The sequence below is a fragment of the Galleria mellonella genome, unplaced genomic scaffold (assembly GCF_026898425.1).
Source record: "Galleria mellonella isolate WM207_F2 unplaced genomic scaffold, CSIRO_AGI_GalMel_v1 utg38, whole genome shotgun sequence".
NCBI lineage: Eukaryota > Metazoa > Arthropoda > Insecta > Lepidoptera > Pyralidae > Galleria > Galleria mellonella.
This window is the reverse complement of record NW_026442090.1, coordinates 4,258,120-4,278,649: the sequence shown is the minus strand read 5'-3', so window position 1 is coordinate 4,278,649 and position 20,530 is coordinate 4,258,120. Positions and strand designations below refer to the sequence as shown.

General features: G+C 32.6%; 4 protein-coding genes across 6 annotated transcripts in view; 1 reads left to right on the top strand and 3 right to left on the bottom strand.

Moving 5' to 3' along the window:
- Positions 1 to 22: 22 nt before the first annotated feature.
- Positions 23 to 1,504, bottom strand: LOC113522788 (protein cereblon-like). Of its 2 annotated transcripts, none has more exons than XM_026908600.3 (4): positions 1,207 to 1,504; positions 932 to 1,134; positions 615 to 795; positions 23 to 130 (listed from the first exon to the last, which is right to left on the bottom strand). In XM_026908600.3, exons 1-4 carry the CDS (start codon positions 1,304 to 1,306, stop codon positions 87 to 89), a joined length of 528 nt encoding a protein of 175 aa, XP_026764401.2. In that variant the 5' UTR covers positions 1,307 to 1,504; the 3' UTR covers positions 23 to 86. The 2 variants fall into 2 exon arrangements, with proteins under 2 accessions (XP_026764401.2, XP_052753731.1); XM_052897771.1 differs by having other exon boundaries at positions 23 to 124.
- Positions 1,505 to 1,918: 414 nt separating this feature from the next.
- Positions 1,919 to 5,271, top strand: LOC113522820 (pleckstrin homology domain-containing family M member 1-like). The gene has a single exon (XM_026908648.3). The coding sequence runs from the start codon at positions 2,102 to 2,104 to the stop codon at positions 4,223 to 4,225; it is 2,124 nt and encodes a 707-aa protein (XP_026764449.2). The 5' UTR covers positions 1,919 to 2,101; the 3' UTR covers positions 4,226 to 5,271.
- Positions 5,272 to 5,833: 562 nt separating this feature from the next.
- On the bottom strand, positions 5,834 to 12,965 carry LOC113522641 (mitochondrial DNA helicase). Its single transcript, XM_052897801.1, has 11 exons — positions 12,849 to 12,965; positions 12,546 to 12,699; positions 11,673 to 11,899; positions 11,025 to 11,289; positions 10,583 to 10,730; positions 10,355 to 10,511; positions 10,004 to 10,153; positions 9,723 to 9,911; positions 8,600 to 8,788; positions 7,529 to 7,615; positions 5,834 to 6,739 (listed from the first exon to the last, which is right to left on the bottom strand). Exons 1-11 carry the CDS (start codon positions 12,963 to 12,965, stop codon positions 6,419 to 6,421), a joined length of 2,004 nt encoding a protein of 667 aa, XP_052753761.1. The 3' UTR covers positions 5,834 to 6,418.
- Positions 12,966 to 16,263: 3,298 nt separating this feature from the next.
- Positions 16,264 to 20,530, bottom strand: part of LOC113523107 (mediator of RNA polymerase II transcription subunit 12-like) — a 39,060-nt gene continuing 34,793 nt past the window's right edge. For both annotated transcript variants that reach the window (XM_052897676.1, XM_052897677.1), the window contains 7 exons: positions 20,051 to 20,186; positions 19,522 to 19,631; positions 18,979 to 19,082; positions 18,505 to 18,781; positions 17,314 to 17,607; positions 17,060 to 17,143; positions 16,264 to 16,507 (listed from right to left, as the gene is read on the bottom strand). In XM_052897676.1, the coding sequence (XP_052753636.1) occupies positions 16,298 to 16,507; positions 17,060 to 17,143; positions 17,314 to 17,607; positions 18,505 to 18,781; positions 18,979 to 19,082; positions 19,522 to 19,631; positions 20,051 to 20,186 (1,215 nt within the window). In that variant the 3' untranslated portion in view covers positions 16,264 to 16,297. The remainder of the gene's footprint in view (positions 16,508 to 17,059; positions 17,144 to 17,313; positions 17,608 to 18,504; positions 18,782 to 18,978; positions 19,083 to 19,521; positions 19,632 to 20,050; positions 20,187 to 20,530) is intronic.

The following is a 20,530-nucleotide window of genomic DNA, read 5'->3' as shown; positions in this document are numbered from 1 at the left end:
AAAATATATTTAAAATACAAAATTTATAACAAGTGAATTTTATTTAAATAGAAATTTCTCTTTACAAAATAATATTTTACAATGTTTCACATTTTGTACATTTTCGGCATCATTATCAATGAATCTGTAACTGAAAAAATATATTAAATCTATGTATAAAATTATTATTACATAGTAAAAAAAAATATTATGATTATAATCTCTTATGAGTTAATCAGAGGCATGTCCTATATATGTATATATAATATATTATTATATGCTTCTTCACCAAAAGGAAGACATGACTTTTAGCAATAAAGTCACCCATTGTTTTCTCAGTGTAATCTTTACTATTTTTTTTTTTGTTTTTATTAAATTTACTACTGTAATCTTTTGGAAGGAACAGGGTTATAGCTAAAGCTATGTTTAAGGACTTTTTGGTAGAGCAGAAGCTATAATTAAGTGACTTTGAAAGAGCAAATCTGCCTAATTTTCTGAGAGCCTTTCACTTTAAGGTAGGGCATTGAGCTTTTTAAGGTAGAACATTGCCCCTCAATGTCCTCCTCTAGCTATGGCCATATGGAGGGAATAATATAAAATCTATTTAAAATTGTAGAGAAATTTTCAGTACTTACAATTTTCTCCAAGAACATTACTCAGTATTAATCCATGAAATGTTTGTATATTTTGTGATTTCTCAGTACTGGTATCAGGACTTTTAGAACTGTCAAATGTCCAACCAAGATGCTGCCCACAGTGTGGACATGCACATATCCGCCAGGCGTAGCCTGGAAACCAAGAATCTGCACCTTGACGCTAAAAAAATTAATGTAATAAATAAAAAAATCTAATTGCAAAAATAACAGTTTGACATGGTCCTTAATCTAAAAAAATATATTAATATACCAGAAATAATTTCACTGTATCATTACTATATGTTTATTTGACTTACAGGCCCAATATTATCACATCTTGCTTTCTCTGTGGTAATTATTTCGAACTTTACTCCAAATGGGTTGACCAAGGTTTGTATGGTAACATTTTGTTTGCCGAACAAATTTTGCTTTTCAATCTTACGTGATCCTGGACTTAATTTGCTAAACAAATAATAAGAATCTGCAACGTCAGCTCCACACTTGCGGCATAATAACACTTCTGAAAAAATATAGAAATTATTATCATACTACCATATATTTGAGTGTAAAATAAACATGCCTTTATTTTTACCTTGTCCATTATTTTCGGTTTTTGAATATTCTTCAGCAAACGTGTAAATATTTACGAAAGCATACGAGTATAATAGCAATCTAAGAAAAATATTAAACATGCCTTCAAACGCCGCAAGCCACTTTACTTAAATAAATTTAAACAACGATAGTTTTAGTTATTAATGAGGCTTAATATCTTATGCTTTAGAATAAAAAATAAATTTAAAACCTAAAAATAAATTAATTCGTAAACTTATACAGCTGATAAATAAAAACAATAGGATAGATATGTAGATATTACCGACTTCAACTGACATTGACATTTTAACTTTAACGTTAGAGCTACAAATTTTTTATGAGAAGGCACTTCAATCCTAAGAACAAGGAATTACATAGAAGGAATAACAAAATGAAAACTTTAATTCATATGGTTATCTCCTTTCTTCTTATGCAAATATAATAAGTAAAAATAGGACGAAAGGTACATCAGAAGTTGCTATTTTTTGAATTCATAGCAGGTTATTATAGAAAATGTTTGATATATCAATTATTTGTCAATGACAAATTTTATATTATAGATTACAGCCTGGTATGAATTGAGAAAAAATAGCATCTGATGGTAGAAATGAGGCAACTATATAATTTACAGATTTTATTCTATCATTCCCTCTATGTAATTCCTTGTTCTTAGGTTTAGACATAGTCTCTATAATCTGTGGTTGTTATATGTAAATGACATAACATATCATGTCTGTTTATTGTCAATGTTTGTGTTGTTGAAACGCTCATTGAAAATTATATTGTTTCTCTAAGTTTACGGTAAAGAAATCATAGTTTTGGACAATAGTATTAACCAATCATTATAATTATTAATTTGTTCGCTTTTGTTCGGTTTTGTTCATGTGAAAACGACAATGTCATTTTTTAAGAATGTAGCCTCTGGCTTCAACATTCGTAGTCGTGATACTATTATCAAAGAATCCTTAATAAATAATTTGTCTGAATGCGTTAAAGACATACAATACAACAATCAGTTCGAAGAAAATTTCCACAGCGTGCTGGGTTCCACGGACTCAACTAATACACTTTGCTCGGCATTGGAGGCTGTTTTCTTGCATGGTTTGAAAGATACATTTTTCCGAAAGGCCAAAAACGCATTGTCTGGTGATTCAGATCAACGTCCACAACCGAATTTTTGGCCTCTAATATTAGTGCTGTCACATAGACAAAATATTGATCAGATATCTTCATTACCCCAGATTAACACAGAAATAGGTCAGTGTCGAGCTTGGCTTCGTATTGCTCTCAATGAATGTCTTCTTTCGTCTTACTTATCCACATTATTAAAAAACATATCTGCTGTAAAGCCATTCTACACCAGGGCAGCTTTTGTATCAGATACTGAGATATTAGAAGTAGCACAAAAGCTTATTGAAGGTTTGGAGTCATGTGTCCAGTTCAATTTACCCATAAATTCCAGTCTGCTTAATCAATGGCCAGAGCAGGTACTGGTGCTGGCTGGTATATGGGTGCCAAAGATCAGATTTGCACCAATAAGTGCAGCCCTAGATGTGGCTAGTACAATTACTGATGAAGAGACCAAACCTAAACTGGTGACTACTCCAACACATACTTCCAACATTACAGGCCTAGGTCGTATGCTTGCACTTAATGAAGATGAGGCATTAGATTTTATATTATCAAAAGATTTAAAAGACATTACTAGTAGACCCACTGAACCTAAAATATTGGAGGAAAAAAGAGATTATACAAAAGAGGAAACAACATCACAGGCTGGAGTGGACAAGTCTGTTCCTGAGGAAGCTGGGGCACCATCCACGAGCCAAGCTCAAAAACCAGATGTCTCATTATCATCATCATTAAATTCTGAAGACTTTGTTGCACCAACTGATGTTATTGTAACTGGTAACTCTTTGTCTGGCAAAGGATGGTCAGACACTCATGATGACTTAAATGCATCAATGCATTCCAATTCATCACATGGCAGCAGTATGATAAAAACACCAGAATTAAAGAGTTTGTCTTCATTAGTTGATAACTCAAATCCATTCAGTGAAACAAGTACTACAACTCCAAATTTAAGAGATATCATAAAAGATATACAAAAAGAACTGAAATTGACAGATGACACTGAAATATGTGAAATACCAGAAGAAACAGTTAGTCCAGATGATCCATTATTACAAGGATTAGACTTTGAAGTAGTGCCTAATTCTATGTCTGGGTCTTTCTCTGTACCAGAATTACAAAAAATGATACAACAGCTAGGTTCTTTATCTAGAGAACAGGGTCTTGACAACCAAAATTATCAATGCAAAGGGTGCCAAGATTTATTAGGAAGCACAATATCGAAAGCAAAGGTATGCGCCTATACTGGAGAATATTACTGTACCAATTGTATGGACCCCAATGTTTTTATAATTCCTGCCCGTGTAATACATAATTGGGACTTCAAAAGATATGCAGTTTCCAAGAAATCAGCATTGTTTTTGTTAGAGTTTCAGCATCATCCTTGGATTGATATGAAGAAACTGAATCCAAAGATTTATTGTGGTGTTTCCGATATGGCCCAATTGCAAGAATTGAGAATACAGTTAAATTTTTTAAGAGCATACATATTCACTTGTAGAGAGCCTATTATAGAAGAGTTGCAAAAGAGAGTGTGGCCAAGAGAATATTTATATGACCATGTGCACCTTTACACAATCTCTGATCTAGCACAAATACCAAATGGTTCCTTAGCACTGCAGTTAGAGAAGGTTGTTAATTTTGCCAAAACTCATGTGTTAGATTGTTGGCTATGTAGTCAAAAGGGTTTCATATGTGAAGTATGTCGGGATCCAAAGATATTATATCCTTTTGAAACAACTACAACATACCGTTGTAATGATTGCTCGAGTGTGTTCCACAGTAAATGTTTAAATGCAAACATGCCCTGCCCTAAATGTAAAAGGAGACAGAATCGTACAAATGAAATATCATTAGTTGATGCGGTACATGCTCACTTTAATAAGTAGAATCTAACTCGACTTTGTACAAGGGTATGCATTTTATTTTTTAAAATTGTTTATATTTTTTGCCTAAGTAATGTGTATATTACTCATGTTATAATTTACTTGTAGAAATAATTTGCCTGAATAATACAAAATATAAAATTATATTCCGTATACCAAATCTATATTTTTATAAAATTAGTTATATTATTAGTAACTGTATTAAGCATTAATTCTAATACTTTAATGCAATTTTAGTTTGTATAATATATAAATGAATATGATTATGAATTTGACTTTAGGTAAGTACTTATCTTAAACAAATACTTGAAATTAATGTGATATAATTTAGATGGATTCTCTTGTGGCTACATATTGGTAGGAAGTTAAGACTATATGTTCACTCCTTTGTTGAATACATAGATATTTAAGTAGGTAATGTACTCATATCAGCGTACTAGATAATATTGTTTCTTTAAATCTATTTGTTTGCTACAAATGTAAATAATATTCCAATATTAACTTGCATTGATATTGCTTCAGATTTTATTATTTTAAAATATGGTTATGATCGCTATTGGTCATAAAGGTTGAAAAAAAAAAAATGTTTTATTGTCCTTGTTATTCAGTTACATATCTAGTACTACCTTATTTCTGATTGCCAACATACCATAAGTTTGTATTGATGATAATAAGGAATGTTTCACAATTGCCAATAAGAGCTGGCAGTAATAGAACTTTTAAAGGCATACATACACCTGTCTCCCATTAATGTAGGCAAAAACATTGGAACGCCAAATTCTTTGTATCAATCTTCTCAAACACGCTCATCGGTTATGGGTGCTTAGCATTTCCTTATAAATTAATAAATTATAAAAAATACTTATTTTTTGTTAAATAATACTAGATTAGAATTATTTAAATAAAAAATAGCTTAAATTTTTTATTGTTAGTATAATTCCAGATGCACTGCAATAAAAAAGATTCAGCAATCAAAGTTTCTATTCCACTTCTGTTATCTACCTGTATTTTATATCTGATGTAGTACAGGCTTTTAGGTGTGATGCCAATCAGATGTAAAGTTTTTTTCCAATACCCAAGTAGTACTTGTATTGTTTGGTAGTGATATAAAAGTTAAAAATGGAATTCAGCTTATTTATTTGGGACATTCATCTTCAATGAGCAAGTAAGAGATATCTGATAGTCTTATTAATATAATAAATACGAAAATTTGTAATGGTGGATGAATTAATTTTTGTTACTCTTTCACGCAAAAACTACTGAACTAGATTTGCATGAAATTTGATACACACGTAGGTTATATTCTAACTTAGAAAATAGAATACTTTATGAACTGATTCACGCGGCTGAAGCCCGAGATACAACTAGTAATTAATAATGTGATATATATTTATGTAATTATGAAATTTTGTTAAACGTAATATCTGTAAAGTATCTTATTTTTTTTTTATTAAATTCATCATATTATTAGGGCGGTAAATGTTAACGCTTATCTGCCAAGGAATGTTTTTTTTTTCACGGCTTGAAAATTTTATGAGCATTTTTAATATTTGTATCGTGTTTAGATAAAAACTTTGAAATCGTATATATATATATATATATATATATATATATATATATATATATATATATATATATATATATATTTAGGAATCAGTTTTATTTTTCATATTGTTATATTTTATTGTTTATAAATCGTCATAGTCGTAGAATATTGACGGATCTGATAAATATTACATATATAGATCTGTCAGTATTCTACAACTATGACGAAATTATGATTTTTAATGTTTCACTGAATTAATATTAAGATGTGTATAAATCTTATGTAAAAGTTAATTAAAACAATAAATATTTTAACTTTGTAATTATTTATTTACATTTTTCACATTTGTATATTTACAAATCATTACAAATAAAAATATGAACTCTTATAACAATAATATAAATTACTTTGAATAGTCTGTTTTAATGGAATTTAATGAAAAGCCTACCAAGTTCCTTCAATATTATCACAGATATAATGAGATTATAATTACTAATTACTTAATAGAATTATAATCTGTATTACTATTGGACATCAGAAGTCATAATGCTGCTAATGTTCAATAAATAAATATGATGATTATAAAATTGGCACAATTGTTGTTTGTTTACTTCTGCATTAAGTTCTATTGAAACAGACTATAGATAACATTATCTTGTTCTGTTCAAATGAAGTATATCACTTAAATAACTGTTTCCATTAGATGTTACATCACGATGTTTCTGTTCTTTTTGTTTATACGGCTTGTTTTCAAAATCAGAGACATAATTGGATTCCTTAACTGAGAATTCTTCGAAACATTGATTTAATAATTTATCGGGTTCATCCTGCTTCGCTTTATTCTTTTTCTTCGGTTGATAACTGAGGCTGTCCTTGTCGAAATCTAGTGGCACGATGCCGAGGTCACCGCTGTACCGATTTTTGGCCACTTGTAAATATTTCTTCCCCCGAACTGCTGTTAGACGCTTATCCTGAAACAAAAAGGTAAATTGGAGTGGTGTAGCGGATGAATCAATGATGAAAAATGAATGATGATGAAAACTCGCGGTGCGAAAGGCGCCTACTAGTGCAAACGGGGGATAGGGATGTTAGTAATGGAAACGCTAGTTCCTACTGCATATACCGTCATACTGTCAGGTCGATCTCCACGGGGTGGCCCCTAGATACCATCGCGGTTAATTTCTATCGTATTCGCCATTAAGGGCTAATTGACCAGACCCTCTAGACAAGTGGCAAGCGAATTTGTCGATGGAATTGATATCGTTAGCGAGCCTGTGAGTTGGAATGAGACATCCGACGTTGCTATCTCCTTCTATCTCACGGACTCGCTAGCGATGTCGATTCCATAAACGAATTCGCTTGTTTAGAGCGCCTGATCTCTCACTGTCTCACTGGTACCCCAGTTAACGTATATCCATAGCAATAGGTGGGGTTATCATTCCAATATCGATATAATAATAGATGCCGTTATATTAGTAAGATATATTTAAAGCTTCACGAAAATAAAAAGGTGTATAGAGAATACTACAATAAAATTCATCCAGTAGTATTAAGTTTTAGGTTTTTCTGGCAAGTTAGTTTCTTGACGTTGGCCAGTCAGTGAAAATTTATACCTTCGTCATAAAGGTTTAAACCATCATATCAAATCGTCATAATCGTAGAATACTGACTGATCTGACAAATAATACATATAAAGATCCGTCAGTATTCTACGACTATACCGAAATATTGTTTAGTGAGATTATGTTACATATACAAACCTGAACTATAAGCACATTATCAGCTTCTTGAGACGCTTTCGCGCTGCCGAATATTGAACTAGTAGACAGATCTTCCGATTCACGTTCCTAGAAATAAAGATTTTATAGTTTGAACAATGAAAACAGGGTCAGAATTAGGGTTGCCAATCCTTCTGAATTGCCCGGGACACTCCGGTAATAATGGTTAATCTCAAAAAAATTAAATGTATAAGTTTGTTCATTTGTTCTTTCTATTCTTGTCTCTAATGCTTCTTGCGAGCGCGTATTCAGCATGATGGAGCAAGGAAAGAAATGGAGTAAATATTTTTAAGTAAAAGCAAAGTTGTTTAACTTCGATTTTTCACGTAAAACTTTTATGATTTTGTAGTGAAAAGTCGACAAATATAAGATGCTGCTTAGAAACAAAATAAATATAAATTTAAAAATTAACTACTTATTGTTTAATAACCTCTTCCACTCGATAAAATTCTTAAACATAAAATTCTCCCAGCTTGGTTCTTTAGAGAGTTGGCAACCCTAGTCACAATACGGTGTGAATCAGTAGCAATTCTAGTGATGAACACTCGGACAGTAAGTAGGTTAAATACCTATAAAACGAGATGTTTCTCTTGAATATTTATAATTATTAGGACGCTTATACGGTTCACTTGGATTGGACATATTGATAAATTAGCTGTAATCTTTGCCCGCGTGAATTAAAATAGAAACTTATGTGTTAAGGACGTCATATTGTCTATGCACTAAATGTCATGATTATGTATTCAGGCCTTTACAAAAATATATTATTAATAGGATTTCAATGAGTTTTTTAATGGATGATATTAGAATGATACTTCCACCTGCGGTTTCACTGGTCGCTGATGAGGTACCGTGAAGTATGATAGATAAGGATGAAAGCAGGTCAGTTAGTCTATAGTGACGAATTCAACAAGAATTAGCCAAATCGCGTTGAGGAGGATAGTATTATGGGAAATAATGACTCTGCATTAGCGATATGAATACTAACCCCTAACTAACATAGATTTATTTTCAACAGTGCACGATAGGTGAGTGGTGTCGTTAATGATATACCTTTCTGGGGTGCATGACGAGCGTGACGTGGCAATGCCTTGCGGTGGCGAAGGTGCGGAAGGCCGCGATAACGGCGTCCTGCCTCTGATAACGGTCGCCGTCCCTCTCGTCGGCCAGGCCTAGCATAAACTGGACATTATCGATCACCACATGGGCGATGTCGTGCATATAACGTGCGTGCTCCACTGCCTGGCAATGAAATTTATTTATTCAGATTTTATTGCATAGAAAGATTAAAACAACTCTATCAGTCATTACGTTTATATTTTATTTACATAAATTTATAGAAATGTAGACAATTTGGCAAAGGGATTGTAAGTAGCCAGGTTCTTTTTCAACAGGTGATAATGGAATGGTAACCCCACCTGCGCTATCGGTATACGCTGCAAGGGCACCAGTGAAGGTTGATTGGTGAGGATAAAAGCAGGTCAGTTAGCCCATTGTGACGAATTCCACTAGAATTAACCACGATGGTTTCCAGGGTGAACCACGTGGAGGTCAACTTGACAAGGTGTATTGTTAGCAAAGAATCAGTTAGACCTCATTACTAACAATCCTTTTCCCCCCATAGTAGCCGGGGTTGACAAACATTACGTTTATATTATATTAACATATGTTTACAGAAATATATCTGTAGACAAATTGGCACAGGGTTGTTAGTAGCCGCATCTAGCGTCCTCATTGTTAGCATCATTTAGGTCGATTTTCTTTACAATTTTATCACTACAGAATAGACCAACTAATTGATTCATTCTACACTATCATCTTGCACCGGTATCACGTATTTTTTTTATACCATTGGGGTTGCAAACAAGTATACGACCCACTTGATGGTAAGCGGTTACCGTAGCTTATGAACGCTCGCGATACCAATAATATAATAATAATACGCGCACGTTGCCGACCCTGAAAAAACCTCTTTACCTCCCTTTTCAAGAACCCCATGCTATAGTTTTTTGGAAAAACCTCGACAGGGATTATTGGGATATATTCATTCATCATTTTTTACAGTTTTGTTGTCTTCTTGTTTTTGATACAATAAAGCATACAAAAAAAGTTACAGATGAGGTAGTTAGATTTCAACCTTTCTAACCAAAATTTAAAAAAATATTAGATTCTTTACCTCCATAACAATTTTGATGGGTTGCTGTCCATGGAATGCTAAATAGTATATAGGTAATTTCTGGAAATCATCCGCGTATTTCTGAAAGTCTTGTAAGTTTTGTTCTAAAGGTATGCCAGCGAATTGTTGCAGCATAGTACGAGCTAAACGAGAATTACGGATTTCAAAGCTTCCCCATAGTGTATTTACCTGAAAATAGTTCTAATGATTAATTTACAATTTCTAGTGAATGTATAGGTAATAAACTTTTGTTTCATTCTTGATATTGTATATTTACTTACGCCTTGTTGAGCTAGATCCAGTGACATCTCCGCACATAGCGTAGTTTTACCGCAGCCAGTAGGTCCAGTAAGCACTGTAAGTTCACCTCGTCTATGGCCGCCCAATAGACGCGTAAGTGCTGGGAAGCGGCGCCATTTTATACCTTTCATCTGAAATATTTTTTAGTCAAAACTAAAATCTTATGTAGTAAAAAATAAAGTTACTATCCACTTCTTTATATTTCTCCATCTATTTCATGCATTATAAAAGCCAGTTTTTGTAACTAAGATATATATTTTTTTTTTAATTTTAAAACATTTCTTAAATAATGAATTCCAAGTAATAATACTAATAATTCTGAGTAGTAATACCTTTTCAATATTAGTGAGTTCAGCATAAACATCATCTCTGATTGCCGCAAATGTAGTAATGGACCGATGAGCAGCGGGCTTTGCTTCTGATACAAGTGTTTTAAGTGATAAATTTGCTATTGCAGCTTCTGTAGCAGTCACTAATCCATCTGTAGGCCTATAATAATTTTTTTTATAAGAATTATGTATGTTTGAAGCACCAATATGACATTTTAAAATACAATTTACCTAACAAAGCGACATCTATCCTCGCCAAGTTTCTCGGCGACAGCTCGCATGTTGTCCCAATCACCCCACAAACACAACTTCTGATAGTTCTCAAGTACAGGTAACACAATTGGTGGAAGGCTACAATTAGTTAGCCATATTAATGTTCCTAAAAATAATAAAAATATTCAGACATAACAACCATTTATTTGTAAAATAAAAAATATAATATAAAAACATTTTGTCATTATATGTTACTATTGTTGTGAATGTATCATTATTATTATTACTTGAGTATGTATCCCAAAAATATGTATATACAGAGGAGTAAGGTTCCATCTCCAGATTTTTAATGGGCTGAGGTGATCTTCATATATAAAATAAGGGGGTCATATGAGTTGGGAGTATTAAACAAAAAGGTTTTTTTACAAGACAATTTTTTTATTTTAAGTTTTAGACATACCTGGCACTTTATGTCCTGCTAGATATAATACATCCTGTATTGTTGGTACTAGAATGGCTTGATCACTACGACCTACTTTGGGTGCTTTACATGAGTATAAACCAGCTGTGTGTAGACCATAGTGCTCCGATTCATCTTCCTTGCCAGCTTGTACTTTACGATAACCAACTATGTTGTCTAATGTGTTTTTCAAAGGAAAATACAATATTGTGTGATCAGGCGATATTCTGACATCTGCCAATATTTTATTGGTTTCTGGATGATACTGTGTAAAGAATAATAGAATTATTATTAATTAGTTTAGGTTGCTACACTGCAATCCTTTGTCATTATTTAAAAAGAAAAAAAGAGTGAAATAGCATTCATATCCTACAGGGAATGAATGCTATGTACTGCTGTAATATAATTATATTTTCATAGAAATTTCTTCTTAATATTTATTTATACTGCATATGGAACTCCTGTACAAAACTTCATATTTTTAGCTACCAGTTTCTTCATTTTTGAAAAACAGATATTTAGTGGAATCATCAATAAATCATCATCTTCTTGCTTTTATTCCAATTATATACAATCAGCATAATATACTTTATTCACATTACTCAAAATTTTGGCTTTTGGAATCATTAATAAAAAGAGTATACTAACCGGATATTCAAATAGTCTACATAAATCTAACATCTCTGTTTCATTTAATTTTGAAAGTGATATAGTTTCATTGACAACACCTTGCCAATCATTTTGAACTTTTTCGAAATCTTTATGGGAAGTTTCTCTAATCTCCTTTATAAATGCTTCACCTTTTGTCTTTTTGAGCAGTCTTTCTAAGATATTCCAATTACCATGGATGTTGCACTTAGGGCATAAAAAATAACCTGCATGAATAAAATAGATTAATCAATGCATAATTGGAAATTAGTATTTTGTGTATATAAATAAATGGTTTGTTGAAATTTAAAGAACTTTTTCATTTTTGGTATCTGTTTATAGAAAGTCAAAAGAAGTAATAAAAAAAAACATTGTTTTTTGGAAAAGGATAAATGAACTTATATATATACAAAGAAGATATATAGAAAACTACTGAAAAAAAGGTTTAAAATATAGCAACGACACAAAGGCATTTTTCAAGTCATTACTGCACTTATATAAGTAACTTGAAATAATTTAGGTCAGTAGGTACTCTTATTTCAAAGGGTAATAGGGAGTGATTTAAACTATAACAATACATAAGATTGCTTATGTTTGTAATTTCCATTTCCATTTTGTATACAAATGTTTGAGACTAATTAGTATCATATCCAGGCTTCATTTTCTGTACAATTTTAACGTATCATTGTTAGTATTACAGAAAGCCCGTAAATTCGTAATCGAGTAACAGAAAATATAAGAAAGATTAATAATGGCAACAATGCACTAAAACCATAAATTATTTAGTGAATTACCTTTTAGCATTATAAAAAGGATGCTTTTCATTTATTTATCTATAAAATACATTAAAAAAATATACATGTGTTTAGTTACCAGTTGCTTTATTAATATATATTTTGCTTCCGCTCGTTTTTTCTTCTCCTGAACATAACGTACATTTGGATATTAGAGAGGTAAACCCATCTTGGACTGCAAAACCCTTTTGTCGGAGTATTTTTCGAATATTGGTCACTGTAATTTTAGGTATGTCTTCTAACACATTGTGTAACATTCACAGTACATTTGGATGATATTTTTTGCAGAGAGGTAAACCCATTATATTTGTAAAACTTTTTGGACTGCAAAACCCTTTTGACGGAGTATTTTTCGAATATTGGTCACTGTAATTTTAGGTATGTCTTCTAAACCTACATTGTGTATGTTTCTGGTGTTTTTATAAAGACATTCACAGTTCCAAACATTTATTAATAGTTTTATCGATGAATATCTTTTTGCACTTAAACATTGTAACATTTCTGTTATAAATATATAAAAAAAAAGCAAAACACTTCAAAAACACAATGTACACATAACCTACAATTATATTTGTAAAACAAACTGAAAATTTTGCTGAAAATGACAAGTGATATTTTGACAGTATAAGGTAAACAAAGGCTATTTCATTTTACGCATACATTATTACACTAAGTTATGATTACGAGTTTATTCAACTGCTTAACATTGTTAATGTTTTTTAGAAAACCGATCAATACAGTCTGTACGGTTGAACGTGGTCTATTGGGATTTGCGTAAATCATAATTATTTTTCTCTCCTCTTCAGCGTTTTTTTTTGTCCGTCCTTGTCACGAGTACTAAAACGGATACGGGCGAATGAATGTACGAATACTTTTTGTTTGTCATTATTTGCTTAGTTTACGTTTTTATATTTTTTTTTTGTATTATTTTTTTTTAAAAATTAAATTATTATCATTAACAAAGTGCGGGAATGTTAAACTATTTAACAGTATTGATTTAAATATATAGTCTATCAAATTCGTATTTTTTTTATTATAACCCTAGGTGTACGAATACTTTTTACACTCACTGTATGTACACATAGGAAATTTGTTAATATTATATATTTTTTTTTAAATTTGATATTAGTTTTTGTGAGCGACTGTTTATATCTCTTTTGTGGAGAAGGAATAATTGCTAACCAAATTAGTATTCTTTTTTAAATAAGTGAAAATGGAACGGTAACCCCGTATCCGTTATCGGTATACGCTAATGGGCCCCCAGTGATAAATGATAGGTAAGGTTGAAAGCATGTCAGTTGGCCCATCGTGAAGAATTCATCAAGAATTAACCACGATGGTTTCCAGGGGGAACCGCGTTAAGGTCGACTTGATAGGGTATATTTCTAGTAATGCGGCTATTAGAATCTATTACTAATAATCCCTTCCCCCACAAAATTATTATTATTAACTTATGGATGTTATAACTGCGACGTAATTAAATTAGCGTAGTTCAAATACTAGCTGCAGTGACAAAGGTCTCGCTTGTAATTCGTTTGGATGCGCTCTGCCGCGTTGCGCTTGCATCTAGGCGCAGGTCGGCCGCTCACCCCGCGCACTGCCGTACCCTTGGGTCGCCTGGACCGGTTTCGGTAGTGATGGGCATTGCATTTAACGATGCACCACAAACTGTTTCATTTTACGGTCGTGAACATACCTGTACATATATGGAGTGTCTCAGAAAGAATGGATAATTCGGAAAACACCCATAGTAGGGTAGGGCTACTGGGGACTCCAAATATAAAATAAAAAAATATTTTTCAGCTAGTACCCAAATAAAGTATTTTTTTTTAAATGACGATTTTTTCATACTTCTGTGCGTGTCTGTGCACGATAGCTATAAACAATGAAATTTCTTTATAATGTTCTACATGGACTATAACAACAAATCTGGTAAATCAAATGAATAGGTTTTGTAAATTTTTTAAAAACATTAATCTGAACTTACATTTTAATCATGATTTTTGTTATATTTTTCATTATGAAAGTTTAAGCTTTGGTTTAAGCGGACTTAGTGAAAAAAAAAAACACGTATGAAAGTCTAAGTAGCCAACTATTTAAAATATATATTTTTTAAAATTTATTCTGAAATCTGTTTCAAAATGGTATAATACGTACTTTTATTTTCGTAAATAGGTTTTTACTATTAATAGGCAGAAGTAAATTAGACTAAAAAAAACAAAATTTTGTAAATTTATTAATTTCTTGTTTTAACTAAAATGTTATTGTGTCCCAATTAATCCGAGAAATTACCACTTTAATTACCACACAAATGACGAATAGCACTTTCCACCAGCAGGGCCATAAATTGCATAAAAAAACAACAGAAATATTTGCAGTGTGTAGTTAAATGAAACCAGATTCTTGAGTATATAAAAAAGTTTTTGCTATTCATTTAAGTCATATTTTTACAAAACAAATATTTACAACGTATATATTAATTATCTAATAAATGATAATTATATAATATAAATAAAAATAGTATTTTGTAAATTTGAAGACACGTCATCCGAACAAAATATTATTATTACATACTTAAATTCGGTTTCTTTTAATTAAATTGAGACTATTATGAGTAGAAAAATGCAATAGAAATATATAAATTATATTTTTACCTGAGAGAGTTGATTTATTATAATTATTTAAAAATTACATTATATTAAAGGTTTGGTTTGACATTACAATAATTATGTTCTATTACTTATAATATCATTAAGGTATTTTGTCCTTAAAAAGTGCAACAATGATTTAAAAACGAAAAATTATCTAAAAGTTCCTCTTATACATTATATTGTGTCAAATCATGATCTGGGAATAGTCATAAAAATAATTAATAATAATCTTTTATTAAAAAATTAAATAAAATATTAATATAAAAGAAATGTATTTGTAAAAAATACTTGAGATAAGTTTTAATTTCCTAAATATGTTTTTATAATTATGTAAATATACATTTAAGCAACTTCGTGTTGCGGTCATTATTTTATCTCTCTTACTTACTTGTTCATAAAGCTGATAGCATTATGTATTGTCAAGTACCAAGTAACAGTGACAACAAACTTTCGGTACTAACTGATTAAACAGCGTTCATATAGAAGTTTGCCAATATCGGTTTTACAGCTCAATTAAAAAATCCACTGAACAATTTTCATAATTTTTGATTGTTTATTTAGAGTGTTTTAATAGCGAAGTAAAACGATAAACATAAATTAAGTTGCTTATATTTCATATTTTGAAGTAGGTGCAAACTTTCTTCAAAAGTTTCAAATACAGTGAATGCTCTATATAAGCAACTCATTTGAACCAATTTCAATAAAAAAAAAATCTTATTGGAAAAAGTAACTTATAGGAAAAAAAAAAGAAGTATAAAAATACTTACCGTCCTTTTACTAATTAAACTGAGTATAATAAATAAAATATAAAGAATGTTGCTTATATAGAGCGTTCACTGTACTATTTTGCCGCCAAAATTCAAATTTTCTGTGGCATAAACTGTCACTGAAAATAAGAATTTTATTGCATGATTAATATTTCAGTTCGGTACTGAGCTTTCTTAAATAAACAATCGTAAATGTTGATAATTGATTAATTTTATTATGTCAGAATGGCAAACAAGCTGACCTGATGGAAAATGGTAACTATCGTCATAGACTTTAATACTCCATGGACATTACAGAATTCACTATGATGCATACGATACTCTTTTTTGTTTTTGACAATTCACAGATAATTCATATATAGTCACACTTAACGGTTTAATTGTGGGGGGTATTGTCAGGAACACTTAACGGTTTAATATTGCGGGGGATATTGTTGTCGTTGCAGGTGCTGCACTAGCGGCGCCTGCTGCTGCTGCTGCTGTTGCATGGCGAGCATCTGCTGCCGCATTCGTTGCTCGGTCATCTGTTGCTGCTGGTACTGCGCGCTCTGCTGGGGCTGCATGCCGCGCGGATACGGCGGTGCCGGACCGCCAATACCGCCCATTGTTACGTTCGGCGCCTGCTGTTGAATATTATTTATGGCGATGTTAGGTTATAGGAATACACAACACTGAAGCTACTCGTAGAATATAGAAAAAGGGATTTTTATAAATATAATAATAATAATGTACAAAACTATTTGTTAATGTAGCTATGATACTCTTAACGTCTTAGTTACGAACTAAATAAAAATTTAAAAAAAATGGAGGAAAAAAGAGGGCTCGCTCGCAATGTCGCTACTTGCGAATGTAACTACACTATTCTGAGCAAACATAGGAACAATATACTATTAACTGACAAGAGAAGGTTTTTCTCTCAACGGTCGGCCGCACTATGCCAGCTAACTAAGTGCTTTTTATGCTATGTTTGAAGAATCCAAGATCTGAGTTATCTGACTGCTTTAAATGCATTAAAATAGTAGTTTTATTTTACTGATGAAGACTCGATGGTTCCGCATTTAATAGCGAAGGCACAGTTTAACAATTTCTTCAGAGTCAAATTTTGTTCAGAAATAACGATGCATGAAAATAACGGTTGCTGTTTGCATTCAGCCATGACATCACAGTCAACTAACCTGCATGTATTGTGGACGCGTGTTTTGTCTCTGTTGCGCTAAGTAAGTATGAGCTTCTTGAGTCGCACGTCCACCCATCATATTCTAAAAATAATAATAAAAAGAGTTATTTGTAGTAGTGTTCATAAAAAAATATACTAAATAATTTGTTGTTACTACTAATTTGATAATTGTCTATTAAATTAAGGTAAAACCTTTATGTTTATAATATATTTTTGACCATAAGTGATTAAAAAAATTAGAAAAAAGTTTACCTGTTGGAATGATTGTTGTCCCGGGAAGCCACCCATAGCGTTACCTCCCTGTGGACCCATAGCATCGCGATTGTTCATGGCGCCCATACCGCCACTTTGTCCCATTCGCCCCATTTGGCTCATTGGTTGTCCCATTTGATTAATTCCTTGTCCCATTTGCCCCATGCCCTGGGGCATTTGACCCGACTGTCCCACAGCCTGGTTCATTTGACCTACATTCTGTCCAATAGTATTGACTCCTTGACCCATAGAGTTCACTTGTTGTCCCATTTGATTTACACCTTGTCCCATACCCTGAAATTACAAACATGTTCATTGTGAATAAAAAAAGATCATACATTCTGTTAAATATATATTGCAGATTAATTTTAAAAAGACTAATTTAACTGTGGGATAAACTCCTTTCTAACATACAGAATAGTCCTTCCATTATTTCTTTGAAGGAAAAGTTGAAGTTTCACTTTTTAACTAATTATATACTATGCACATTTTATTAGTTTTCTATTTACTTAGTATTTATGCTAAATACTTTTTTGTACCTTTCCTGCACTAGGTTACCTCCGCTAATCATTTTCTCTCTCAATACATTGGATTGTCTGGAAGAGATCCCTTTAAGCTAACAAGCTGTTAAACTAATTGCTGTATCTTTTTTTTACGAGTGATATAAAGAATATATATAATACTAAACCCTATTATAGGCACTGGTCAGTAAATAAAGGACTATACGAAGATAAATTCGACTAGGTTCGTTATAATGCACCATATCTGCCACTCGTTACGTGATGTTATAGGTACGAGTGACAAAGATGCTTGTAATAAACTATTATTATTATTTAAGCCGTTAATTATTTACTGCTGGATATAAGCCTTTCTCATAAAGGGAGTTTTGCCAGTAGTTGCTTGGTGGATAGCAGGTGGATTGGCAACGACAGTTAGGCTTTTAGAGATGTTTTAAGAGGGACGCTGCTACCCAACCCCTTACCCTTGTTTATTCGTCTCTTACAAGACTTACGGGAAAGGAAGGGCTAGCCCATTGTATGCCGGGTCAGACACTGCTTTTAATACACTAAATGCTATCAATTTAGAATGAAATGTTTTTGAATGATTTGTGTTCTAAAATGCAAGAATAAAATATTGGTAATTTTTTTAGATCTATAATTAATATTTAAAAAACGTTATAGTCAGACATACCTGATTCATCATTTGTTGTTGACCACCTTGCATCATCTGTTGACTGTACCCGTAGCCCTGTTGCATACCGCCATATTGTCCACCGAACATCTGGCCTCCCATGCCGCCCATCTGAGCGCCACCCATCTGAGTGTTGCCCATTTGCGCGCCGCCCATTTGTGCACTGTTCATTTGCCCTGCGCCCATCTGACCACCACCCATTTGACCCGGCATCTGAACTCCACCCATTTGCGTCATTGGCCCCATACCGCCCATGGCTCCCATCGGTGCGATTTGACTGTAATTATAATCATTTATTAAAAAAATTCATGTCTATCCAGTTTTTGTCTAAGACAAATTGTAGAAGCTTTATCCAAAGACATCGAATAATAGTTTGAGCCATTGATTTCCTATATCAATTTGAGATATTCTACTAGTCGGCGGTCGTCCTACGTTGTATTTGTCTTTATGACAGTATATATAGCATGTACTTACTTGGGCTGCATTTGGCCGACTCCCATTTGATTAGGCTGCATCTGGCGCATGCCTTGACGTGGGTATGGAGCTCGCGCGTGTGGCGCACCTGGATAACCGCTTCCCTATAAGTCAATAAATAAATAGTTATTAGATTTAATATTACTATTGTAAGAGATTATATTTGAAAATATTTTTTATGCGTGTGCGCATTCGGTTTAAATTAATTCTTAACCACTTTTTGGTTGAAAATTTACCGACTGATAATATTTCTTCAGTGGTGTAACTGTTTAGCTTAGATAGCAGAGAGATTTGTGTTCGAATCCCATTAGATCAAGTCATTTAATATATTTTTTAATCTATTACTACTATATAGAGACGCAAAGAACATTTTGTGCATATTAGACACTGAATTCGCCGTTATAATAATAAAAAAAGGCTTGTGAACAATTATTTTTCAATAAAGAATGTTTATTTCTATTTATTTCTATTTGTATTGTCAGATGAGACTAGGATTTTATTGAAAACAAGGTAATATTACACTAACGACTCATATTACATTACCTGCATCTGTGCTATTTGGTTGAATGGCAGTCGCTGCCGCAGCATGTTGCTTAGAGCTTGCTTCGACTGAGTGTTGGATGGCGGCGCTACACCGCGAGGACTCACGCCCGCTATATTGTATACACATTATTTTATTAATCTTAATATATAAAAAAAAAGTGTTACGATGTTCGTTCACTCTAATCCTCGAAAGCGTAGTAGTAATAGGTAGTTTTTACTGTTTTTTTAATGGGTGATAATGGAATGGTAATTCCGCCTGCTCTAATGATCTACACTGACGTAGTACAAGTGAGAGATGATAGGCGAGGATGAAGCAGATCAATTAGTCGATGTGTCGATATTAACAATAAATCAATTACGATGGTTTCGAGAGGGAACCGTGAAGAGGTTGACTTAATAGGACATATTGCTAGCAATGGGCTTACTAATCCTCATTACTAACAATCCCTTTCCCACAGGTACGCGGTGATAGGGGGCAATATAATATATGTCGGATCAGCCAATAAATAAGCAAAACAATGTCACTGACCTGGCGGGTTGTAATAGTTCTGGCCGGGCGCGGGGAACCACTGCTGCGGCTGTTGCATGAACTGGGGCTGTTGAGCGGGCGTCGCCGCCATGCCGGTCGGGCCCGTGTTCGGGTTCGCCGTACCATTTCCGTTTGTCTAAGTAAGGAATATGAAATTATTTGTAGACTAGCAATTCGGCTTGACTTCCAAAAAAATATATAGCCTATGTTACTCGTTAATAATGGGACCGATTCTGACACGTCATTTCTCTAAACTTAATTTAGTTTGACAATTTCGTGAAAGTATTGTTTTATGGTCTACCATAATTTAAAATTATAATAATTTTGATTTAAAAAGAAAATTACTGTATATTGGTCCTTAAAATAAAGATTTCGCTGTGATATTAAATTGAAGATTTAATTTTAGAGATAGTTTTAAAGGAGAGGCGCATTAGCATCCGCCCCAATGTAGCTTTCTATAGATGAATGAATTTTTAAAAA

What these genes read in the sequence shown, in the direction of transcription:
- LOC113522788 (XM_026908600.3), bottom strand. Translation starts at nt 1,306, where the DNA reads ATGTTTAATATTTTTCTTAGATTGCTATTATACTCGTATGCTTTCGTA. An exon ending in AACCGAAAATAATGGACAAG is followed by an intron (nt 1,135 to 1,206) that starts GTAAAAATAAAG and finishes ATATTTTTTCAG; the next exon opens with AAGTGTTATTATGCCGCAAG. An exon ending in TAATGTTCTTGGAGAAAATT is followed by an intron (nt 131 to 614) that starts GTAAGTACTGAA and finishes ATATTTTTTCAG; the next exon opens with TTACAGATTCATTGATAATG.
- LOC113522820 (XM_026908648.3), top strand. Translation starts at nt 2,102, where the DNA reads ATGTCATTTTTTAAGAATGTAGCCTCTGGCTTCAACATTCGTAGTCGT.
- LOC113522641 (XM_052897801.1), bottom strand. Translation starts at nt 12,965, where the DNA reads ATGTTACAATGTTTAAGTGCAAAAAGATATTCATCGATAAAACTATTA. An exon ending in AGCAGGACATAAAGTGCCAG is followed by an intron (nt 10,731 to 11,024) that starts GTATGTCTAAAA and finishes TATTATTTTTAG; the next exon opens with GAACATTAATATGGCTAACT. An exon ending in TCGTCATGCACCCCAGAAAG is followed by an intron (nt 7,616 to 8,599) that starts GTATATCATTAA and finishes CTTTATTTCTAG; the next exon opens with GAACGTGAATCGGAAGATCT.